The sequence below is a fragment of the Carcharhinus amblyrhynchos genome, chromosome 8 (assembly GCF_965287045.1).
Source record: "Carcharhinus amblyrhynchos chromosome 8, sCarAmb.v2.hapA, whole genome shotgun sequence".
Taxonomy (NCBI): Eukaryota; Metazoa; Chordata; class Chondrichthyes; order Carcharhiniformes; family Carcharhinidae; genus Carcharhinus; species Carcharhinus amblyrhynchos.
This window is the reverse complement of record NC_137331.1, coordinates 33,453,663-33,477,868: the sequence shown is the minus strand read 5'-3', so window position 1 is coordinate 33,477,868 and position 24,206 is coordinate 33,453,663. Positions and strand designations below refer to the sequence as shown.

The window sequence follows — 24,206 nt, the reverse complement described above, 5'->3', positions numbered from 1 at the left end:
TGGTCAAAAGTAGATTCTTAATTCCAGATACTTTTTAATTGAATTCAAATTTTACTGTCTGCTGTGACAGGATTTGAACCCAGATCCCCAGATGTTAGCTGAGATTCTGGATTAACAGTCTAGCAATAATATCACCAGGTCATCACCTTCTCACAGCCCATTGCCTTCCCATATTGTGTAGCTCTATCCCTGTTATCGTGTGGAGAAGGGCGTGCACCATGAGGCCATTTGCTTATGGTTTTATCATGTTTCCTGTATACGAAAGCATACGCTGCCATGCCACATTTTACACTGATGGCAGTATCCTGATGTTCTCCCTTTTCTGGGTTATCCTTTCATTGCTTGAAGGTCCTGGGATGTTGAATTATGCCCCATTTGGTTGCACATTACTCCATTAGAGATTCCATCTATTTTTTTTTACATTCATTTATCGCCAGCATTTACTGCCCATCCTGAGTTGCTCTTGAATTGAGTGGCTTGTTAGGCCATTTCAGAGGGGCAGTTGAGAGTCAACCACATTGCTATGGGTCTGGAGTCACATGTAGGCCAGACCGGGTAAGGATGGCAGATTTCCTGAGATCCTGAGATCCTATACTCTTTCTGGTATCCTTTCTTTATCCGTAAGAGAGGAGATGCCAACTACAACTATTGATAATATGAATCATTTGTATGAATATTCGCTTTTTTTTCATGTTTATGTGGAATGATTACTCTGTATTGTACTGGATTTTGAGGATCTGTTACATTCCATGGTAAAATGTAAAACTTTCAATAAAAACATTCTTAAAATTAAAACCAGGAACTGCTGGGAATATGAAACAGCTAACGAGTTGGGTCGACAACTTTTCGCATCTTCACTCAAGGGGTGGTGAGTCTCTGGAATTCTCTGCCCATTGAAGTGGTGGAGGCTGCCTCGCTAAATATTTTTAAGACGCGGGTTGATGGGTTTTTGATAAGAGAGGGGATTAAGGGTTATGGGGAGAGGGCGGGAATGTGGAACTGAGCCACGACAGATCAGCCATGATCTTATTGAATGGCGGGGCAGGCTCAAAGGGCTAGATGGCCTACTCCTGCTCCTATTTCTTATGTTCTTCACTCAGATGCTGGTGTAACAGCGATCTCAGGCAAACAACACTGGAGTTCTTTCTTTGCAATGATATCAGCACACAGATAATTGTACCAAACTTACACATTTGGCCTGAATTAAATTTTCATGATCAGCCATGCTGTCACATGGAGGTACTTTTCTGTCAGTGAAAGAAAAATATCAGACGATGCATCGCCTGGGATTGTTTTGGCATATCCATTACCTCCTGACTCAATGGCAGCAGCTGATGAAGGCCAGGGACAAGTCATGTTGCCGGGAACAGTACATGACAACAGATAAATTGCCCTGCTCCTTATTTAAAACCAATGATGCTTGCTATGGGATGGTTTAGAGGCACTGATAATGCCCCACTATCTTTTCAAAGTGTTCTAAATCATTCATGTATTGGAAAGCAACATAACAATTGCAAAGGCGACACTACGTAATTAAATCCCATCTAATTTCTCACATGCATTTTCCTGAGCCCGGGGGGGGTCGGGGGGAGAGAAAGTAAGAGCAGTAAATGTGAAAAAAAACACAATTTCTTATCAACATTGCCTTCACTCTGTGAATAATGTGGATGTAGTTTTTAATGGGCTGAATTTTATTGGGCACCATAATTCCTGCCTCCTACACTTCCACACTCCTGGTTATGATTCTGCTGGCTGCCTTGCAACAACTTATCGCTGGGAACAGGTGGGATTTTCTGCTCAGTCTCGGGAGGAAATCCCTGATTGGCTGACAGTGCTTTAATCCCATCTCCACTAGCTGGGAGTGGTGGCCGCTGCTGGGACTGCAGGTAAAGCCAAGAAAGAGAAGTGTTGACGTAATGATATGTCCAGGGTATCAATGGGACCAGTCTGGTAGATTTAAGCAAACAAGTTGAGGTATGGTTTTGAAAGGCCAGTGAGGAGGGTAGGGGTGGAGTAGCAACTTATTATGGGGTGGCACCGGGGGAGCTGTCTCAGATGGACCCAGGAGTTGACTGGAGAGGAGGTCCCAACACTGCTGTCCAAAACCAGCACCAGATTCTATAACTACGGCTGCTGCTGCACCTCCAATAGAACATGTGCCTCTTCCTGCTGTGGATAAAGTAGTGACTGAGGCAAGATGAAGTTCTTAAGTGGCCATTAATTGTGCACTTATGGTCCTCAATAGGCTCAAGGGTAGGCAGAGACCTGACATCTCTACTGCCAACAGATATGTCACAGTCCAATGGGTAGGCAGCAGAAAGTCCATGCATTGAATGTTTTGAGCCTTCCTGTCCTCAAATCTGTCAGCGGGAGGATGAAAAATCCAGCCCAGTGTTTTAGAGAATAATAGTCAATCCTGAAATTGAGCAGGAGAACCATCATAGTGGACTATGGGTATCGTTTTCATAGAATCTCTACTGTGCAGAAGGAGGCCATTCAGCCCATCGAGTCTGCACCAACCACAATCGCGTTCAGCCCCTATCCCAGTACCCCATGCATTTACCCTTGCTCGTCTCACTGACATTAAGGGTCAATTTAGCATCTGCACATCTTTGGACTGTGGGAGGAAACCGAAGCACCTGGAGGAAACCCACGCAGACAAGGTGAGAATGTGCAGGCTCCACACAGATAGTGACCCAAGCCAGGAATTGAAACCAGGTCCCTGGCACTGTGAGGCAGCAGTGCTAATCACTATGCCACTGTACCGCCCTAATAAACCGAATGAGAATAGAAGAAAATGTAATGCATGAATTTCACCTGCATTACTTAATGCATCATAAGAACATAAGAAATAGGAGCAGGATTAGGCCATCTAGCCCCTTGAGCCTGCCCCGCCATTCAATAAGATCATGGCTGATCTGAAGTGGCTCAGTTCCACTTTCCCGCTTTCTCCCCATAACCCTTAATCCCCTTGCCTACCAAAAACCTATCTACCCGTGTCTTAAATATATTTAGCGAGGTAGCCTCCACCACTTCAACAGGCAGAGAATTCCAGAGATTCACCACCCTTTGAGTGAAGAAGTTCCTCCTCAACTCCGTTCTAAACTGCCCCCCCTTATCTTGAGGCTGTGCCCTCTCGTCCTGCTGTCCTTTCTGAGCAGGAAGAACCTCTCAACCTCTACCCTATCTATCCCCTTCATCATCTTATACATCTCAATAAGATCCCCCCTCATCCTTCTAAACTCCAACAAGTACAAGCCCAGTCTATTCAGCCTCTCTTCATAGTCCAACCCCCTCAACTCCGGTATCAGCCTAGTGAACCCCCTCTGCACACCCTCCAAGGCCAAAATATCCTTGCGTAAGTGCAGCGACCAAAACTGCACACCGTACTCCAGCTGCGGCCTTACCAGTGCCCTGTACAGTTGCAGCAAGACCTCCCTACTTTTATATTCAATCCCCCTCGCTATGAAGGCCAGCATCCCATTTGCCTTCCTGATCACCTGCTGCACCTGTAGGCTAGGTTTTTGCGACTCATGCACAAGGACCCCCAGGTCCCTCTGCACCATAGCATGCTGCAGCTTTTTGCCGTTTAAATAGTAGTCCCTCCTACTATTATTCCTGCCAAAGTGGATAACCTCACCCTTGCCAACATTGTACTCCATCTGCCAGGTCCTTGCCCACTCACTTAGCCTATCTAGATCCCTCTGCAGACTTTCTACACCCTCTGCACAATGGAATTGTGGAATCATGGAAGGTGAATTGCAGTGTTGGAAGCAGGAACGGAAAGTATCATCACCGAGAGACATTTTCTATTTGAGGGAAAGTAACACATGGGTGAGCTGCATACCTGATAGCTCGGACATGCTTCATGAGCCGGAGCCAAAGGAATATGATGGTCACAGCAAATAGTCGAATATGCGCAACATGAATAAACTCACTGTCCATTGTCAGATCAGCAGCATGAGTTGCTATCAGAGCAAAAAGCAGCAGATAAACCATCCAGTCAAACAGATTCCTGGAAAAAAATGGCAACAGTCATGTTAATAATGTTAAGTATCAGCAAGGTGCTCAGCACCAGCAGACTAACAGTGCTGTGAGGAGGAACAGTTTGACCCAACAATGGGCAACATAGGCAAGCGAGTGGGCCTCATGAGTGGTCTTCCTTCATCTCAGGCTGCAAGACTGAAATCTGCCTTGTTCGCTAACTATGACCCTTGAATAAGATTGAATACATGTAATATGAGCTAAATATTTCATCATAAGTAATAGGAAATGCTTAATCATTCATATATTAATAAAACTGTCATCAGCTTCAAGTGGTGAGAACAAGATAAGTATTCATGCTTGACTGGCCACAGCGTGGCTCTCACAGCCAATGTTGTGTGGAATCAGCAAGCACTTAGAGTCATAGAATCATAAAGGTTTATAGTATGGAAACAGGCCCTTCGGCCCAACTTGTCCATGCCAAAAAATCAGTGTCAGGAGTGGCATGCACTTACCCTTGCTTTACATAAGAACATAAGAAATAGGAGCAGGAGTAGGCCATCTGGCCCTTCGAGCCTGCCCCGCCATTCAATAAGATCATGGCTGATCTGTCGTGGCTCAGTTCCACATTCCCGCCCTCTCCCCATAACCCTTAATCCCCTCTCTTATCAAAAACCCATCAACCCGCATCTTAAAAATATTTAGCGAGGCAGCCTCCACCACCTCAACGGGCAGAGAATTCCAGAGATTCACCACCCTTTGAGTGAAGAAGTTCCTCCTCAACTCTATTCTAAACCGCCCCCCCTTTATCTTGAGGCTGTGCCCCCTTAGTCCTACTGTCCTTTCTGAGCGGGAAGAGCCTCTCCACCTCTATCCTATCCATCCCATTCATTATCTTATACGTCTCAATGAGATCTCCCCTCATTCTTCTAAACTCTAACGAGTACAAGCCTAGTTCATTCAGCCTCTCCTCATAGCTCAACCCCCTCAACTCCGGTATCAGCCTAGTAAACCTCCTCTGCACTCCCTCCAAGGCCAAAATATCCTTGCGTAAGTACGGCGCCCAAAACTGCACACAGTACTCCAGCTGCGGTCTCACCAATGCCCTATACAGCCGCAGCAAGACCTCCCTACTTTTATATTCAATCCCCCTCGCTATGAAGGCCAGCATCCCATTTGCCTTCCTGACCACCTGCTGTACCTGCAAGCTGGGTTTTTGCGACTCATGCACAAGGACCCCGAGGTCCCTCTGCACTGCCGCCTGCTGCAGTTTTTCTCCACGTAAGTAATAATCCTTCCTACCATTATTCCTACCAAAGTGGACCACCTCACACTTGCCAACATTAAATTCCATTTGCCAGTTCCTGGCCCATTCGCCCAGCCTATCTAGATCCTTCTGCAGACGCTCCACACCCTCCGCGCAATTTGCCGTTCCACCAATCTTGGTGTCATCAGCAAATTTCGACACCATACACTCGGTTCCCTCCTCCAGATCATCTATATAAATGGTAAATAGCTGAGGCCCCAGCACCGACCCCTGGGGCACTCCACTAGTCACCAACCTCCAATCCGAATAGCACCCATTGACCCCCACTCTCTGCCTCCTATTTGACAACCAGTCCTCTATCCACGCTAACACCCTACCCCCAACTCCATGTCCCCTGACCTTCTGCAATAACCTCTTGTGAGGTACCTTGTCAAACGCCTTCTGAAAATCAAGAAAGACCACATCCACCGGCTCTCCTCTATCCACCGCCCTAGACACATCCTCATAGAACTCCAGTAAATTTGTCAGACACGACTTCCCCTGAACGAAACCGTGCTGCGTCTGCTCTATCAAGCAATTCCCCTCAAGATGCCTCGTAACAGACGTTAAGCTAAGCGGCCTATAATTCCCCGCCTTTTGCCTGGCACCCTTCTTAAACAACGGCGTAACATTAGCCACTTTCCAATCTTCCGGCACTTCCCCGGAATCCAGCGACGTCTGGAAAATAACCACCAAGGCATCCATTATCATCTCCGCCATTTCTTTCAGAACCCTCGGTTGCATTCCATCCGGTCCTGGGGACTTGTCCACAATCAGCTCCTCCAGTCTGTCGAGCACCGCCTCTCCAGTAACAGTAATGTCATTGAGACCCTCCAGTCCTACCACCTTTCCATCTCTAACACCCGGCAAATTATTCACGTCCTCCTCCGTGAAGACCGAAACAAAAAAGTTATTCAAGACCTCAGCCATTTCCCCATCCCCTACCACTAAGTCCCCTTTCTCATCCTCTAAGGGTCCAACGTTCACCCTAGCCAGCCTCTTCCTTTTTATATACTTATAAAAACTCTTGCTATCCTTTTTTATATTAAGCGCTAGCCCAGCTTCATAGTTTCTCCTACCCTTCTTTATCAATTTCTTTGTCAATCCTTGTTGGCATTTAAACCTCTCCCAATCCTCTTCTCGCCCACTACTCTTAGCTACTCTAAACGCCTCCGCTTTTAATTTAACACTTTCCTTCACCTCCTTCGTTATCCACGGCTTATTACTTCTCCTCCTACGGTCCTTTTTGACCATTGGAATAAATTTCTGCTGAGCACCAAGAAAGATCTTAAAAATCCTCCACTGCTCTTCAGCAGACCTACCTTCCAATGCGCTCCCCCAGTCCACATTCGCCAATTCTTCTCTCATCCTACCGTACTCCCCTCTGTTCAAACAAAGGACACGTGTCCGGGAACCCACTTTGTCCTCCTCCATCTGCACCAGAAACTCCACCATACAATGATCACTCTCCCCAAGAGGATCCTTCACCGCAAGGTCCCTGATTCTACCCGTCTCATTACATAGCACCAGATCCAAGATAGCTCGCTCCCTTGTCGGCTCCAACACACACTGTTCAAGGAAACTATCCCGGCAGCATTCCAAGAACTCCTCCTCGAGCCCACCGTGTCCAACATGGGTCGACCAATCAATATGCAGATTGAAATCCCCCATAATTACGGCCGTCCCATTCCTGCACGCCGCACTTATTTGCGTGTTAACAGCCCACCCCACCTCCAGATCATTTTTCAGGGGCCTATAGACGACACCCACCAGTGTCTTCCTCCCTTTGCTGTTCCTAATCTCTACCCACAACGATTCCACTTTCTGCTCCTTGGCTCCAATATCATCCCTTGCTAACACCCTGATACTATCCTTAATCAGCAGAGCTACAGCCCCCCCTTTTTCCTCCCGCCTATCCTTCCTAAACACTTGATACCCCTGGACATTCAGCTCCCAGTCCCTGTCACCTTGCAGCCACGTCTCTGTAATGGCCACCAGATCATATCCATTTGTGCTGATCTGCGCCACCAGCTCATCCACTTTATTCCGAATGCTTCGTGCATTCAGATAAAGAGCCTTCATCCCAGCCTTCACCTGGACCCTATTTGCCGGAACGCTACCAACCATACTCACGCCCCCTACTCCCTTTATTATTAGGACATCCTCAGCCTCTACCCTTACCTGTACCCTCTCCTTAACTTTAAGCCTCTTAATGCCACCTACCCTCGCACCCTCCCCCCCCAATTAGTTTAAAGCCCTGTCTACAGTCCTCTTTACACGATTCGCCAAGACTCTGGTCCCAGCACGGTTCAGACCCACCCCATCCCGCCCGAACAGGTCCCACTGACCCCAATACTGATGCCAGTGCCCCATAAATGCAAACCCATTCCTCCCACACCAATCCCTGAGCCACCCATTCACTTCCTTAATCCTGTCCACCCTACGCCCGTCTGCACTCAGTTCAGGCAGTAACCCAGAGATAACCACCTTGTCAGTTCTACTTTTTAATTCCATTCCCAGCTTCTCATACTCCCTCCCCAGATCCTCAGTTCTCATTTTGCCTACGTCGTTGGCACCCACATGTACCACTTACGTACCATTTACGTGCCTATCTCTTCAGTCACACTGGTAGGAAAAATCAGTGGAATGTGGCCACCCTGTGCATGTACAACGATCAACAGAATGTCTTGTGGGCTGCTCTCGGAATCCAGATGGTAGCATTTACAACTGGGACATAGGCTGAGAATATCGAAAAGTAGGCATAGATAGGCAGTAACCACCATCTGAATTAACAGATGGTAAGAGGATCCACAAGGGCTGTGACCACTACCTGGAAGGGTGGGCGAAAAGAGAACCCAGCGACAAAGACCACCATCTAGAAGAATAGGCAAAAGGAGAGCTTGCGGACAATAACCTCCACCTAGGAGAGCAGTGAAAAGAGGACATGAAGAATTTGTGGAATTCACTATCTCAGAGTACGGTGGACGCTTCTGGAAAACTTGGATAATATTCAGCAATCTCCTATCATTATTGTATGAATGCCAACTCTTCATAAATCTAATCTGATTACCCTGGATAATCACAGGAAGGATTTTCTCCAGAAATCTTAGACAACACTTTCAAATCAACACTCAAGAAAGAAATGCGTCTGTAAGAAGTTGCACTGCTCTCAATTCTTGCCTGGTTTCACGATGAAGGAAATATTCACCTCCCGAAGTGACTGTGGCAGCCGACCAAGCCAAATGAATGATTATACAAACCAATTAGTGGGTCGAATAACAGTCTTTGAATTCCTTTTAGAATTCACAGCCAAGATCATCAGGCCCAGGTTGAAGCACCATTGTGGCAGAGACCATCTCCTTCCCAGAGACCAGAGCATTCAAAGCTGTTCTCAGGTCCTCTGAAACAGAGAGAAGATCAGGAGAAGAGAAGAAATGCTCCATAAGTGCTGGAGCTTCCTTAGCTTGTTCTGATTGATACATATTGGCAGAGAAGCCTCGTTAATATCTTCTGCACTAATCCTACTATTTCCCTTAGAATCCACCACCAAAGCAATCGTCCTTGAGTCCAATTTCCTCCCAATAGGAAAAACCAAATATCTACTCAGTTATTCCCAAATTCATACAACTTCTGCCTAACAAACCTCAAATTCCTCTTCGCTCACTGGGTCAACAAGAGTCCAGTGTCACCCTAACTACACACATTTCCTTCAGCTTCGCGTGACAAGAATTCTTTTTCCTCTTTTTTTCTTCTCCAACTCAGCTAGTTGGACCTCCACCTGACCCTGCTGCGCCATCAACCCATGCCTCTTTCTGGCCACAAATGAGATGACTAAGCTATGAGCAAAGGCCTTGCAGGTCTCTCACAGAATAGAAGGGTTCACATCAGAAAGAGAATTAACTAAATAAAAAGTATCAAATTCAGCCTTAAAGTATGAAGTATTTATTGTCTTTAAGTAAACCTGCAACAAGTCTCCAGGACCTGGGCAGAGAGTGAGACCCCTTGGGTTGAAATTCTAAAAAGACTGGAGCACGGTCAGAGATCACAATACTAAAGGAAAGTTTATTTATTAGTCACAAGTAAGCCTTACATTAACACTGCAATGAAGTTACTGTGAAATTCCCCTATTGTACAACAGGCGACCAACTGCAGGATCATCTTTGGCACAAAAAAAATTGTCAATCATGGTGTGATACAGATGAGGGGTTGAAAAAAAATTATTTACTCTTGGGATGCATTCAGATGGCCCATCTCTTCGTAAGCCAAAGCCAATATTCTAGCCTGCTGCACAGGAGGGTTCGTTGTAACAGGGAACTTATCAATTGGTGAGTTAAGGTGCCAATTCAAATCATTGCCAATAAAGGAATAGTCAGAGGACAGTTCAGCAAAGATCTTAGGGACAAAGTCCAGGGAAAAATTTGGGGGACCATAAATATCCATTATCAACACATTCTCCCCTTATACCAGCCCCTTGACAACTACATACCTACCTGCTTTGTATTTCACACAGCTTTCCAAACTAAAAGGCAGGTTCTTATTAACGAACACTGTTACCCCTTGATTGCTTTTCAAGAAAGAGATTAAAAAAAAACCTGCCCCACCCACTCTAGGGTTTGAGGTGTCACCCAGATGAATTCCTTGCAATAGAGCTATGTCAACTTAAGAAAAGACAGACTCTTGTCAAAGGATGATGAAGCTCCCCATACATTCCAGGAACAAATCTTTATCGCAGCTACTGCCACTGCTGTACAACCACAAAAAATATAGAATACCAGCAGAGTTAAAATGGCAGTTAAACTGCCTTAGATTTTCACACCACACTTGAGTGTGCATCCAAGGAAACTTTCCATTCCCAAGCCGAATTGGGAACGAGACAATACAATGTCTCTTGCCAAGACATAAAGGGACGATTCTCCCCAAAAATTCAAAGTGTCGAATTCGCTGGAGAATTGGAGTAATTCATGTTATTTTTCTCAGTGGGAATTTAGAGAAGAATCTCCCAGTCTGCACACTACAGAGGCCACCAGCATGAATACCATTAGATTTCATGGGGCCTATTCCCATTGCAGAGGCTGGAATCAGTGGGCCTCTGCGCATGTGCAATGGCCCTGCACAGTCCGCCTGCAATTTTCTGGCCAGTTCAGTAACTGGTCAGCCCAGGACTCCCAGAGTGCTGCCCCCACAACCCCCCATTGCCCAATCGCAGCCCCACTATCCATTCGCAGGCCAGCCCCAAACCCCGCCCCCCTAATCCACCCGTCCTGGCCCGTCCCAATCTCCAGCCCTCCCCCAGCAGTGATGATCACTCCCCCACCCTTGTCAGACCCCCACAACTGACTAATCCCCCCCACAGCCTGCCCCGATCGCTGGGCTTCCACGAGCCCCAATCGGATCCCAATGCAGAGTGGCAGTGGGACTCCCCCCTATCCCACTGATCACCCCCTAGACCCTGCCCCAGTAGGCCCCGTCTCTTAGTACTGCCCTATGCCCAGTTGGCAATGCCAAGGTGTTACTGGGTACTTTGACCCTTGGGCAGTGCCAGGTGGCACAGGCTGTCACTGCCAGGGTGCCCATGCCCAGAGAGCATTATCCCTAGTCACCCAACCTCTTGGGGGGGACCCCAAGTGCCCCCCCTTCACTCCAGCGGGGTCGATCCGATAGTTCCCCAAAAATGGGGAATGAAACACTCTGGCGAGGTAGGAGATACACAGTAAAAAGTCTGACAACACCAGGTTTAAGTCCAACCAATTTATTTGATAGTAAACTCACTGGCTTTCAAGGTTAAGTTCTTCTTCAGGTGAATGGAGAGTTCTGGCCTCAGACAGAGCATATAATGCACAGACAGTTTACAGATTACTGATTAGAATGCGAATCTTTACACCTAACCTGCTGTTCAAGTCCTAAAGTGGCCGACAATGTGAGTGGAAGGAGCACTGAGCACAGGTTAAAGAGATGTGTATTGTCTCCAGACAGTACAGTAAGTGAGGTTTTGCAAACCCAGGCAAGTCACGGGGGTTACAGATAGTGCGACATGAACCCAAGATCCCTGTTGAGACCGTCCTCGTGTGCGGAACTTGGCTATCAGTCTCTGCGCAGCGACTCTGCGTTGTCGTGTGTCGTGAAGGCCGCCTTGGAGAACGCTTACTCGAAGGTCAGAGGCTGAATGCCCGTGGCCACTGAAGTGTTCGCCAACAGGAAGGCGAAGGTCTTGCCTGGTGATTGTCGAGCGATGTTCATTCATCCATTGTCATAGCGTCTGCATGGTCTCCCCAACATACGATGCTTCGGGACGTCCCTTCTTGCAACATATCAGGTAGACAACGTTGGCCGAGTTGCAAGAGTATTTACCGTGTACCTGGTGGATGGTACCCTCCCGTGTGAGGATGTCATCGATGTCAATGATCCGGCATGTCTTGCAGAGGTTGCTGTGGCAGGGTTGTGTGGTATTGTGGTCACTGTTCTCCTGAAGGCTGGGTAGTTTGCTGCGAACAATGGTCTGTTTGAAGTTGTTCGGTTGTCTGAAGGCAAGAAGTGGGGGTGTGGGGATGGCCCTGGCGAGATGTTCGTCTTCATCAATGATATGTTGAAGACTCCGGAGAAGATGTCGTAGCTTCTCCGCTCCGGGGAAGTACTGGATGACGAAGGGTACTCTGTCCACCGTGTCCCGTGTTTGTCTTCTGAGGAGGTCGGTGCAGTTTTTTGCTGTGGCGCATCGGAACTGTCGATCTATGAGTCGAGCGCCATATCCTGTTCTTATGAGGGCATCTTTCAGCGTTTGGAGGTGTCTGTCACGATCCTCCTCATCTGAGCAGATCCTGTGTATACGGAGGGCTTGTCCATAGGGGATGGCTTCTTTAACATGTTTAGGGTGGACGCTGGAGAAGTGGAGCATTGTGAGGTTGTCTGTGGGCTTGCTGAGGTGACCGTCCTTGTGAGGTGCTGAGGTGACTGTCCTTGATGGAGATGTGTGTGTGCAAGAATGCAACCGATTCTGGGGAATAGTCCATGGTGAGTCTGATAGTGGGGTGGAACTTGTTGACATTGTCATATAGTTGTTTCAGTGATTGTTCACCATGAGGCCAAAGGAAGAAAATGTCATCAATGTATCTAGCGTATAGCATCGGTTGAAGATTCTGTGCGGTGAAGAAGTCTAATCAGTAATCTGTAAACTGTCTGTGCTTTATATGCTCTGTCTGAGGCCAGAACTCTCCATTCACCTGAAGAAGAGCTTAACCTCGAAAGCTTGTGAGTTTACTATCAAATAAATCGGTTGGACTTAAACCTGGTGTTGTCAGATTTCTTACCGTGTTTACCCCAGTCCAACGCCGGCATATCCACATCAGGGATAGGAGATGCCAACAGGTTGGAGAATTTAGTCCCAGGCCCGCTAATAGCATCTAAATAGAATGTAAAATACTATTTGAATGCTGACCCCGCCTCCCAGCTGATCTCTGGTGCCACGCAGATACCACCAGAAATCCAAGCCTGGGAGTCGCAAGCGCATTTAATTTGTGAGTGCAGCGGGATGGAGAATCGTCCCATTGTCTGTCAGTACCCTAACATGAGTTAAGCAAGGATTCTATAACCCCTAAGCAACTGAGTTACAAAATATATGCAAGTTCATATGTTATCAGGGGGTTTTCTTCACTCAATGTGAGGACTTGTCAGGTCCTCCACACTAACTTCGTACTAAACCACTCATTCAGCTCCCTGCAATGGTGCTCTTCATTTTAATCCTAGTTGTAATAAAGGTTATCTGGTGAAAAAGTCCAGCAGGATTATATATACCAGGATTTCAAGACGAGAAAACAGAAAAAAAAACACATAGCTCTAATTACATCAGAGTCTGTATTTTACGACCTTGCTCAGGCATGTCTTTTGACAACCCAACAAGTAAACGAACTCAAATTAACTTAGGGACAAATTAAAAGGGGCAGCCCCCCAAGAAGGAAGGGGGGACAGCACAAACAGAAACCAAAGTTCAAAGAAAACTTAAAACACTAAATCAAAATGGGATTGTAAGGGTCTGTAACACACCCCAGCCCTGCTGTGCCCAGCAGGCGCGGAAAACCTTGCTCAGGCAAGGCTCGTAAAATCCCGGCAGAGGCCAGCAGAGAATTTTATTCTGCAAGCTGCGCTCTCCCCTACCCCCGAATTCGAGGACCGACGTGGTGATAAAAATCTAGCCCAGGTGTGGACCTTGATTGCCACTAATGGAGAGATAATCAGTAGTTGTTGGTAATCAGAGACCACACAACCCTTTCACATTGCAAACCGAAAAAAGGAGCTCTACTCAACAAGCTTACCAGAAATCTTTAAAATAGTTGGGATGCATTTCTTCCAGCCCAGACAGCTGTTTCTTTAGATAAGACTCCTCCTGTCAGCCAAAACAAATCAGCACAGGGTAATCAGTAGCTGTAAACAGACGTATCTAGTTGCAGTATTAAGAAAGAAATTAGTAGCATTATTAGATAATGTTCAGTTGTGAACATGAAATTTGGAGCAGCAAGTTTGTTTGTATAGCTTTGAAACTTTGGAATTCTTGACTCCACCGGCCTGTGGAAGCTTAATCATTGAACATCTTCAAGACAGAAATCAATCTTCAAAATTATGGCAATTAGGGTAAGATGTCACCCATTGCCATTTCCAACCTGCTTCTGCCCCATTTACACCAAGTGTGGGCCCTTATTGCCACTCATGGGAGACAGTCAATGGTTGATAGGGAATTGGAGATACATACTGCTAAACAACCCATTTGCATTGTAAACTGAAGGAAGGAGCTTTGCTCAACAGACTTCTGGAAACTGATGGCATCAAGGGATGTGGAGATAGTGCAGGAAAGTGGAACTGAAGTAGCTGATCAGCCATGATCTAATTGAATGGTGCAGCATGCTCAATGGGCTGTACAGCCTGCTCTTCCAGTGTACAAATGATCATTTTCTCCATCATTTTGGCTGTACCTCATACATGGACAGTAGCACCATTCAGGTCGTTTGCTGTGGAAGTGGGGAGGCACAGTGGTTAGCGTTGCTGCCTCACAGTTCCAGGGAATCGGATTCAATTCCAGCCTTGGGTGACTGTCTACGTGGAGTTTGCACATTCTCCCCGTGTCTGTGGGTGTTCTGGTTTTCTCCCACCATCCAAAGATGTGCAGGTTAGATGGATTGGCCATGCTAAATTGCCTCTTAGAGTCCCAAGATGTGTTGGTTTGATGGATTAGTTATGGGTAATGTTTGGGGCTGTGGGAATAGTAAAAAGTCTGACAACACCAGGTTTTAGTCCAACCGATTTATTTGATAATACTCACAAGCTTTCGAAGGGACTGCCTCTTCGTCAGGTGAATGGAGAGTTCTGGCCTCAGACAGAGCATATAAAGCACAGACAGTTTAGAGATTACTGATTAGAATGCGAATCCTTACACCTAACCTGCTGTTCAAGACCTGAAGTGGCTGACAATGTGAGTGGAAGGAGCACTGATCACAGGTTAAAGAGATGTGTATTGTCTCCAGACAGTACAGTAAGTGAGGTTTTGCAAACCCAGGCAAGTCACGGGGGTTACAGATAGTGCGACATGAACCCAAGATCCCTGTTGAGACCGTCCTCATGTGTGCGGAACTTGGCTATCAGTCTCTGTTCAGCGACTTTGCGCTGTCGTGTGTCATGAAGGCCGCCTTGGAGAATGCTTACCCGAAGGTCAGAGGCTGAATGCCCGTGACCACTGAAGTGTTCGCCAACAGGAAGGGAACAGTCTTGCCTGGTGATTGTCGAGCGATGTTCATTCATCCGTTGTTGTAGCGTCTGCATGGTCTCCCCAATGTACCATGCTTCGGGACATCCTTTCTTGCAACGTATCAGGTAGACAACGTTGGCCGAGTTGCAAGAGTATTTACCATGTACCTGGTGGATGGTATCCTCACGTGTGATGATGGTATCCATGTCGATGATCCGGCATGTCTTGCAGAGGTTGCTGTGGCAGGGTTGTGTGGAATTGTGGTCACTGTTCTCCTGAAGACTGGGTAGTTTGCTGCGAACAATGGTCTGTTTGAGGTTGTGTGGTTGTCTGAAGGCAAGAAGTGGGGGTGTGGGGATAGCCCTGGCGAGATGTTCGTCTTCGTCAATGATATGTTGAAGACTCCAGAGAGGGGAGATTGACTGCATGAGATGCTCAGTCAGAGAGTTGGTGCAGACTGAATGGGCTGAATGGTCTCTTTTGCACCATAGGGATTCTATGATCCTACCAAGTAACATTTCAAAGCTAATCGAAAACACCAAGTATTAAGATTTACAGATTAAGGGCAAGTATTGGCACAGTGGTTAGCACCGTTGCCTCACAACACCAGGGACCTGGGTTTGATTCCCGGCTTGGGTCAATGTCTGTGTGGAGTTTGCACATTCTCCCCATGTCTGCTTGTTTCCTCTGGGTGGTCTGGTTTCCTCCCATAATTCAAAGATGTGCTGGTGAGATGTATTGGCCATGTTAAATTCTCCCTCAGTGTCCCCGGACAGATGCCAGAGTGTGGCGACTAGAGGATTTTCATGGTAACTTCATTGCAGTGTTAATGTAAGCCTAGTTGTGACTAATAAATAAGCTTTACTTTAAAAAAGTATAGATTGCTACCTCTGGGACTCATTAGCACTTGGTCCAAATAAAATGTGTCATTGGCATTGCAGGAGTTAAATTGTGTAAAGAACAAAGAACAAAGAACAAAGAACAACCCAGCACGGGAAACAGGCCCTTCGGCCCAACGAGCCCGCGCCGCCGCATCACCCTACACCTATTCTACCCTGCATGTCTACGAATGGGACCCTACTCAGTCAGATTCAGGGAAGAAATAGTGTCAATTTGGTGGAAACCGATTAGCCTAAGAGCACATCTTTGTACTTTGTACTTAACACCTTACTCATTTTTTCATTGCCAAACAATTATTGAGAAAGACTGACAGAAATTTTGATTGCGCAGTTTGCCTTTTTAACATTTAACATTCTTTTTTCCTTGTACGGGCATTTTGCATACCTCAGGCCATCTTGGGTGGCACAGGTTAAGATCCTTCATTATTTCTTTGCTTCTCCAGTCCTTCCAGCGAGTAAAGTTTGTATTTGAAGAATGGATTTCTATAAATTCCTCAACAAGCTGATAGCCAGTGAGTCCAAGTGCTATGATCGCAATACATATTTTCCACCAGTCCTGCATTCATAGAACATAAGAGAAAGAAAATGCTTTCAAAAGGAACAAGAGATTAAGAATTTAGCACAGTCCTTCAACTATGACGTTCCACCCCATATTTTTATGATTTCAGAATTCACACATTGAATGCCGTGCTTGTACAATTCAATATCATGAATGTTTCCTCTGACATGTGACAAAGATGTGCATTCCAACAAACCTATTTTTTGGACTGCATAAACATTTTTATTTACCCAGCTTCCATCTTTTTTCATCTTATGCATTGGGTAGTCCTCCCATATGTTAACTCAATCTTCTTTGCATGTTGTAGTGATTTCCTGAGCAGTTTTAGAATTATTGTGCCTGACCATTTGAAGGAACTGAATTGACAAATGTTTATATGTACGCATATTTGAAATGATATTTTGACTGAAGTGGGTCCAGCTTCTGAGTGTACCTCCGCTATGGTCAGTTGAACTCTCTCCCGTTTATTCGGCTCAATAGATTTTCCATCCAGTTCTCTCAAAGAAGCACTTAACTGTAAGGTTAAAAACAATGGGTGGGATTTTCCGGCACGCTCACCCCAAAGCTGGAGAATCCCACCCAACGTCAATGGACCTTTGCGTGGTCCACCCCCCTGTCCGCTACCATTCCCATGGTGGGTGGGACAGGAGAACTCCGCCCAACATTTCAAAATCAAAGGAGAAAAAGGATGTCGGGAGAAAAGAACATCAATCAGAACTAGTTTTATTTGCGTGATTTCAAAAAAGTGTTATGAGCTCTTTGAATTTTCGATTGAAAATGAAGAAGGCCCAAGGCCTAGAGCGCCAAGGTTCAAAAAAAGCAGGAAAGTAGATGAGGATGAAATACATCTGAATTCCATAAAAAGCTGGCCATTTATTTTTATTTGTGGCCAGCACCAGAAAAGACTATGATGAAAACTGTCAGTTTGTCTTAAAAACTCAATTGATTCATGAATATTCTTCAGGAGACAGAAATCTGGCCTACACGGATGATCCCCTGTATGGGGATATTGTCTTATGAGGAAAGATTAAACAAGCTGGGACTCCACTCATTGGAGTTTGGAAGAATGAGAGGTGACCTAATTTTTTAAAATTCATTTACGGGATGTGGGCATCACTGGCTGGACCAGTATTTATTGCCCTTCTCTAACTGCCCTGAGAGTCAAAAGTGCTTTTGTGGCTCTAGCGGCACACATATGGATGGCAGATTTCCTTCCCTAAAGGATGTTAGTGAACCAGATGGGTTTTTATAACAATTGACAATGGTTTTCATGAGATTTTTGGTTCCAAATTTTTACTGAATTCAAATAATCACCATCTGCCCTGGTGGGATTTGAACCCAGGTCCACAGATGTTGGCTGTAATCTCTAGATTACTAATCCAGTGACAATGCCACTATGCCATCACCTCCACAGTGAAACATATAGAATTCTTAAAGGGGCTTGACAGAGTAAATGCTGAGAAGATGTTCCCCCTTATGGGAGAGTATAGAACCAGAGGGTATGATCTCAGAATAAAGGACATCAACTTAAAACTGAGATGAGGAGGAGTTTCTTCTCTCAGAGGATTATAAGTTTTTGCAACTTCTTACCACAGAGAGCTATGGGTCAGATCCTTGTGTATACTTAATGCTGAGGTAGACAGATCTTTGATCAATAAGGGAATCAAAGGTTACAGGAAAAGGGCAGGAAAGTGGACATGAGGAATTTTGAATCAGTCATGATCCTATTGAATGGCAGAGCAGACTCGAGGGACAGAACAGCCTACTCCTGTTCCGATTTCTTATGGTTTTAGTTTCCCTCGTTATAGTTGATTTTTGAAGTCTTCTGAGAAGGTCTAACAAGCCGTTCAATTGAAAAATAATAATAGAAAGTGGTCCACAATAACCATCGCACTACAGCTTGGAATGTGCAGTAAGTATGGTCTTGACAGTATTACTCATATGCCAAAGACTTTTAAAAAAAATAATGCCAGTATTAAAGTCTAAGGGTGGGATTTTATGACCTCACTCGGGCAAAATCGTGAAATCCTGCCCGAGGCCAACAGAGATTTCTGTTCCACAAGCCTCACCTGCCCTGATTCCAGAGCGGGTTAGATGGAAAATTCTGGCAGAAGGAACAAACTATTGAATGGGGTATTTGAAAGGGACGAATGAAAATAGGATACACCATGAAGACTACATTAATTCAAAAACGTAGCTCACCACTACTTTCATCCAGGCAACTAATGATGGGAAATAAACACTGGCCATGTCACCCACAATGAATAAGAAAATCTTACATTCAAAACAGCAGAACAAGTATGGTGATCCAGAACACATGGAGTAAAATACAGGCAGAAAAGAAAGGTTGCAATGGGTAGAAACTATTCTTTTGTATCCTGCCCAGATAGGCTAAATACACGTTTGTAGATCTACCCCAGTTCTGAGAGTAATACTTAAATATTCAGAAGGTGTATTTAGTTACCAAAGAATTTTTTTTTAAGCAGAAGTGGAGATGTGGGTGTTCCATTTGTGATAACAGACGTTGATGGAGCAAAAAATGGCAGCGAAAAATAAAGTGTGGAGACATGAAAGACATAGCAGGTGAATTGTAAAAGAAAAGAACTGTCTTTGAAGAATAGAAAAAGGATGGGATTTCTATACGTGACTGAAGATCATTAATGCAGTGAGTCAGCTACTGAATTACAGGAAGAATTAGAATGACATACACTGAAGGCAGAGACTCTGGAGAAAGTTGAGTAATGTGCAATGAATTACGTAGCAAAAATGGATCAGCCTATTGATTGGAATGCAGAGGAGAGCCCTGAGGACTCCAAATAGTTGATGTAAACTGAGTCAGGATAAGCCAACAACTCATCATTCATTCCTGTATGTTCTGCCCAAAAGCAGGTCCATGGCTCATTGTCTGCTAATCCTTCAGCCTGAACCATTTCCTTGGCAGCTCTCTTTCTATTGTCCTCCACTCTCAGGGCCAAGGCAGGGAGTTAGGGTCCCTCATGTACCTCGGCCAGAGCAATGATTGCACCTATGATCTTGGCATTGTTATCTAGCTAACTGAGCTAAACAGCATGCAAACCAACAGCTGTAGCCTGGCTATTGCAAAGGGAATTAGCTAGACATGAGCAATATACTCAGCTCTTTCAATGAAACTGATATTGTTTGTAAATTTTTTTTATTCATTCGCGGGACATGGATGTCACTGGCTGGCCAGCATTTATTGCCCATCCCTAGTTGTCCCTGGAGGGTAGTTGAGAGTCAACCACATTGCTGTGGTTTAAGAGTCACATGTAGATTAGACCAGATAAGAAGGACAGATTTCTTACCCTCAAGGACATTAGTGAATCAGATGGGTTTTTCCAACAATCAACAATGGTTTCATAGTCATCAGTAGATTCTTAATTCCAGATATTTTTTATTGAATTCAAATTCCACCATTTGTTGTGGTGGGATTCGAACCCAGGTCCCCAGAACATTAGCCGAGGGTCTGGATTAATAGTCCAGCGATAATACCATTAGGTCATTGCCTCCTCAGTGTTGAGTGAAAGTACAATTTTATCACACTGAACTCATGCAAACTCTAATCACTGACAGAGTTAGAATATTTCTGTGTGTCCAGCTGTTGCAATCTAATGTCTGAATTTCACACATGCCATCCCCATGAGGTCAATAAGCCTGAAAGCAGCTTTGATTTTTGCTTCTGGCCACGATGACAGCTGACACTCAGGGCAGGATTCTCTGGCCTAATGCACCCCAATTATGGAAATTCCTGCTCGAGCTCAATGGACCTTTAAATGGTCCGTCAAATTTTCTGTCACGTCTGCTATGATTCCTGTGGTGGTCAGGACAGGAAATTTCCAGCCACAATTTGACACTGACTATTCACTTAAGGGCAAGTTAGCATGAAATGTGACCAAACATCTGCTCAGTGCTGTTGGTAGAGTCAGGAGCTCATTGGGTCAGATGGGGACCCGCCAGGGGATTTAAATCGAGCAATGGCAGGTCCCCGAAGGCCGACAGGAATTGGTGAGGAACCTCAGGGAGCTGTCTAGATGAGAATCATCAATTTGACAGCAGTTGTGGCCTCAGTGCTGGATAGGCCAGGTTGGAGGCCAATGCTGGTGTGCACTCTGCTGTCCCCCTTCTTGAATAAGCACCTGTGCACAAGTGGAAAGCATTAAGTGCCAAGAAGGCATCCAGATGCCACGGGTTGGCAAGAGGAGGCCTTTCCACCAAATAAAGAAGACCTAAGTTGGCATCCTTTGTGTTGCTCAGCACTCAGAGTGACAGAAGGCACATATACCTGTGCCTGCTAAGGCTAAGGAAGATCAGACTGCTAGTTCTGGATTTACAGAAGGATCAGCAGCACAAATAGGCTGGGCACTTCAACCTGCTTCCTGGGATTTGAAGGGGAGGGTAGGCAGCCTGATTATGATGTTGCAGGTAGAGGGTGGGCTAATGAATGACCTTTTGTCCATACAGAAGAAGAGAGAAAATAAGGCCACCAAGTACAAGAACAGATGCTGGTATGGCCAACCTGCTCATTTTGAGCAAATGTGAGATGAATGCCCTAGAACTCATCAGGGCATCGGATCGCAGAGAGACAGGCATCTTGGAGATACGAGTCAAGTGGATAGATACGGGAGAGGGAGACACTGCAAACAACGTTGGGTCCTCCTATCTGAAAGATACATTCTAAACAACAGGCCCCAGGGATCCAACAATTACGGTGCCACCATGATGCTGCTGTCCATAGTCTCACCACACAAACACTCACTTTGTGCTGATTGATAGCACTGACAAATTGTATTCCTCTCTCCCATGCCCCATTCTCCAGAGGCACACAGAACCCCAAGGACCCTCCATTGACACCAGATGAGGAGTCACACACAGATTCACGCATGTCAGACCCTCTTTTGCCACCAGCCACCAGCTCTAATATAAGCACCTTGGTGGATTTCAGATGTTTGTGCACTGTGCTGACTGCACACTTGAATGAGTAAGGTGGAGGCAGAGAGTGCCCAGGGTGGTGGCTGTTAGAGAACTGCTGGCAACCAGGACGAAGCAGTCCCAGCAGATGGTTCAACATGGTGCTGTCCAAAGGGCAGCAGATGCTGGATGTCTAGCAGGACGTGTGAAGACCTGACAGAGATCCCAGATGGTGTGCGTGCCATGATCTCTGTCATGGAGGAGTTGCTGGGGAGCTTGAGTGCTGCGTTGATCCGAGCACTGAGTGTTCAGCCTGTTGTGTGGTGACTTTAATGGCGAGGCAGGAATGGAATCTAAGGACAGAATCATCACAGAAATTGGCAAAATCTGAGCAGCAATCATGGGGAGTCTCACACAGCTTGAGTAGGCACAATTGCATGACTGGTCTGACTCCAAGCATGTCAATTGAGTTCAAGCCGAACTGTTCCTGCTATAATTTTCCTTTAGCTTTGCCCTTGTCTACATCCCAAAGCTATAAGCCCATCCCTGGCCTCAAGATTGCAAAAACATTCAGTCTGTGTGGAATGCCGCCTTCACCTCCATTCACACCTCCTCTTCTTTGAAGCCTATGCCTCAGGCCTCAGGCTTCCCTTCCTTTTGCTATCTCTGTGCAGCCCTTTAAAAAATGGGTGTCTCAGGCTTACTTCCCTTCCTTCGCTCCAGCCCTTTAAAGAAGGCCATAGCCCTGTACTAGAAGATAGCTTTAAGTGTGCTACTGTTCAGACTTACCTATGACTGCCCCCCCCCCCCCCCTCACCTCCCCACCCTGACATGGAGACAGTCTGTGAGTGCTGCACCAGCTTGAGTCACTCATCTCTGAGCTCCTCTTGGTGTTCTGGTCTCCAGCTGCACGCCTTTTGAAACCAGCCATACATTGTGCTGTTCTGACATGGCACCACTTTGTTTGTCGTGGGGGTATGATTCTGGCATATGGACCCAATAATGAGATACTAATGTATTATAATAACCTTCCTGGCATTCAATGGTGGGAAACATGGCCTGCCACTGACAGGAGGAGGAGCCAGTCCCACCTTGCATTTACATTGCCAGGAAACACATTAAGGCTTCTGACGATATTTTTTGCTCACATTAGCAAACCTACCTGACATGAACGGGAACAGAAAATCCCGACCAAAGTTTCTTGATATTGCACTCGGATCTGCAAGTCCACACGCTGGCAGTGACCCCAGAAGGACATTGCTCGTGTGAGAGATGGCCCCTTGTCTCTGTAAGAAGTCTCACATTCACCTGATGAAGGGGCAGCACTCCAGAACCTTGTGATTTCAAATAAACCTGTTGGACTTGAACCTGGTGTTGTGAGACTTCTTACTGTGCCCATCCCAGTCCAACGCCGGCATCTCCACATCATGGCCCCTTGTCTCAGCCAGGTTCCTATCCACCCATAGTGAGCAGGGAGTTACGCCAGGGGAATGAGCCTACTATCTTTGTGGGCTCCTCTTGGGGGCTCCAGATAAAGGCAGCAGCTCCTCTGACCCTTGATCCATGACTCATATCTGACAAGTCCATGACGACTGAGGAATGTGTAGCCATGTCTCCACCGGACAGAGGACAGTTGCTGATGTGACAGAAGAGTCACAGGCTGCCTCCCATGCTGCTGGCAGCAAAATGGGAAGGAACTTAAAGTAGAACTTTAAGGCACATGGACACAAAGGGGTCTTTCACTGGTGTCATTACTTCTTTTCATCCTTGTAATGTTTGATTTCTGACTAACATTTAGCATGTTATTATGTCCATTTTTTTTACTGTGCATAATATACATGCATTGACTTTGTTTCAATGGCATCTGTATCCTTCATATTCTCCCACAGATGCATGGCACAACAATGGCCTTTGAGAGATGGCATGGCTGAAAACTTTATTACAGAGATTGTGAATCAATGTTGGAGGGGCGCTGGGATTGTCTTGTCAGGTTTTTTGTCAAAGAGGTGGTGACCTTGGCATGAGGTTGAAGCCATGCTATGGCAGCCTGCAGAAGATGCATTGAATTAAGAAAGTAAAAATATATAGTATGCCTGAGGACACCCACCAGAACTTAACTTGAACACGGTATTGAGGGTCCCACGTGCAATTTTGGAATGTGCACTACCGCCCAACTGGGTTACCAGAACAGCACTTGGAGCCCACCAGCAATACTGAAATCAGATCCCACCCTCAATATGGCTCTAGCCACTTGACAAAGAAATTAGGCAGGATATCATTCCCACTGTCCACTCAAAACTAAATCAATCCCATTTTCTTTAAACTGTGAAGGTTTGATTGTGAATTGATATATTTTGGAGTTGAAGTAGAGGCATTGTACTTACACCAGGAATGTCGTACTTTAATTTTTCAGCATACGACAGCGATGAAGTAAGTCCAAGAACAGTCCAGGACATAATGAAGCAGATATTTAGGATCAACATAATTGCAATCCCTCTCCTGGAAAATCAAACAAATTGTAAATTTCCTCCTACAGAGAGATTTAACATAAAATGCAGCTGACAAAAATAATGCACCAAAAATAACTCATTTATATGGCATCTTCAACATTGTTAACTGCTGCAAAACATTTTACATGACTAACACCAGTCCAAAGAATATTTGTCATGTTTTAAGGACTGTCTGCAGGAAAGAGAGATAGAGAGGCTTAGGAAGAGAATTCCATTGCTTGGGGTCCAGATAGCCGAGGGCATGAAGACCAAGAGTGGGTAAAGGAAGCAGGACTGTATAAGAAACCAGAAT

The 24,206-nt window shown here is 45.8% G+C and overlaps 1 protein-coding gene across 1 annotated transcript in view; it reads right to left on the bottom strand.

Moving 5' to 3' along the window:
- The window catches only part of LOC145346936 (uncharacterized), a 92,317-nt gene that overhangs the window by 30,341 nt on the left and 37,770 nt on the right, over positions 1 to 24,206 (bottom strand). The window contains exons 11-14 of the mRNA XM_080194812.1: positions 23,789 to 23,903; positions 16,305 to 16,475; positions 13,597 to 13,667; positions 3,848 to 4,015 (exon numbers count right to left, since the gene is read on the bottom strand). Of these exons, the coding sequence (XP_080050938.1) occupies positions 3,848 to 4,015; positions 13,597 to 13,667; positions 16,305 to 16,475; positions 23,789 to 23,903 (525 nt within the window). The remainder of the gene's footprint in view (positions 1 to 3,847; positions 4,016 to 13,596; positions 13,668 to 16,304; positions 16,476 to 23,788; positions 23,904 to 24,206) is intronic.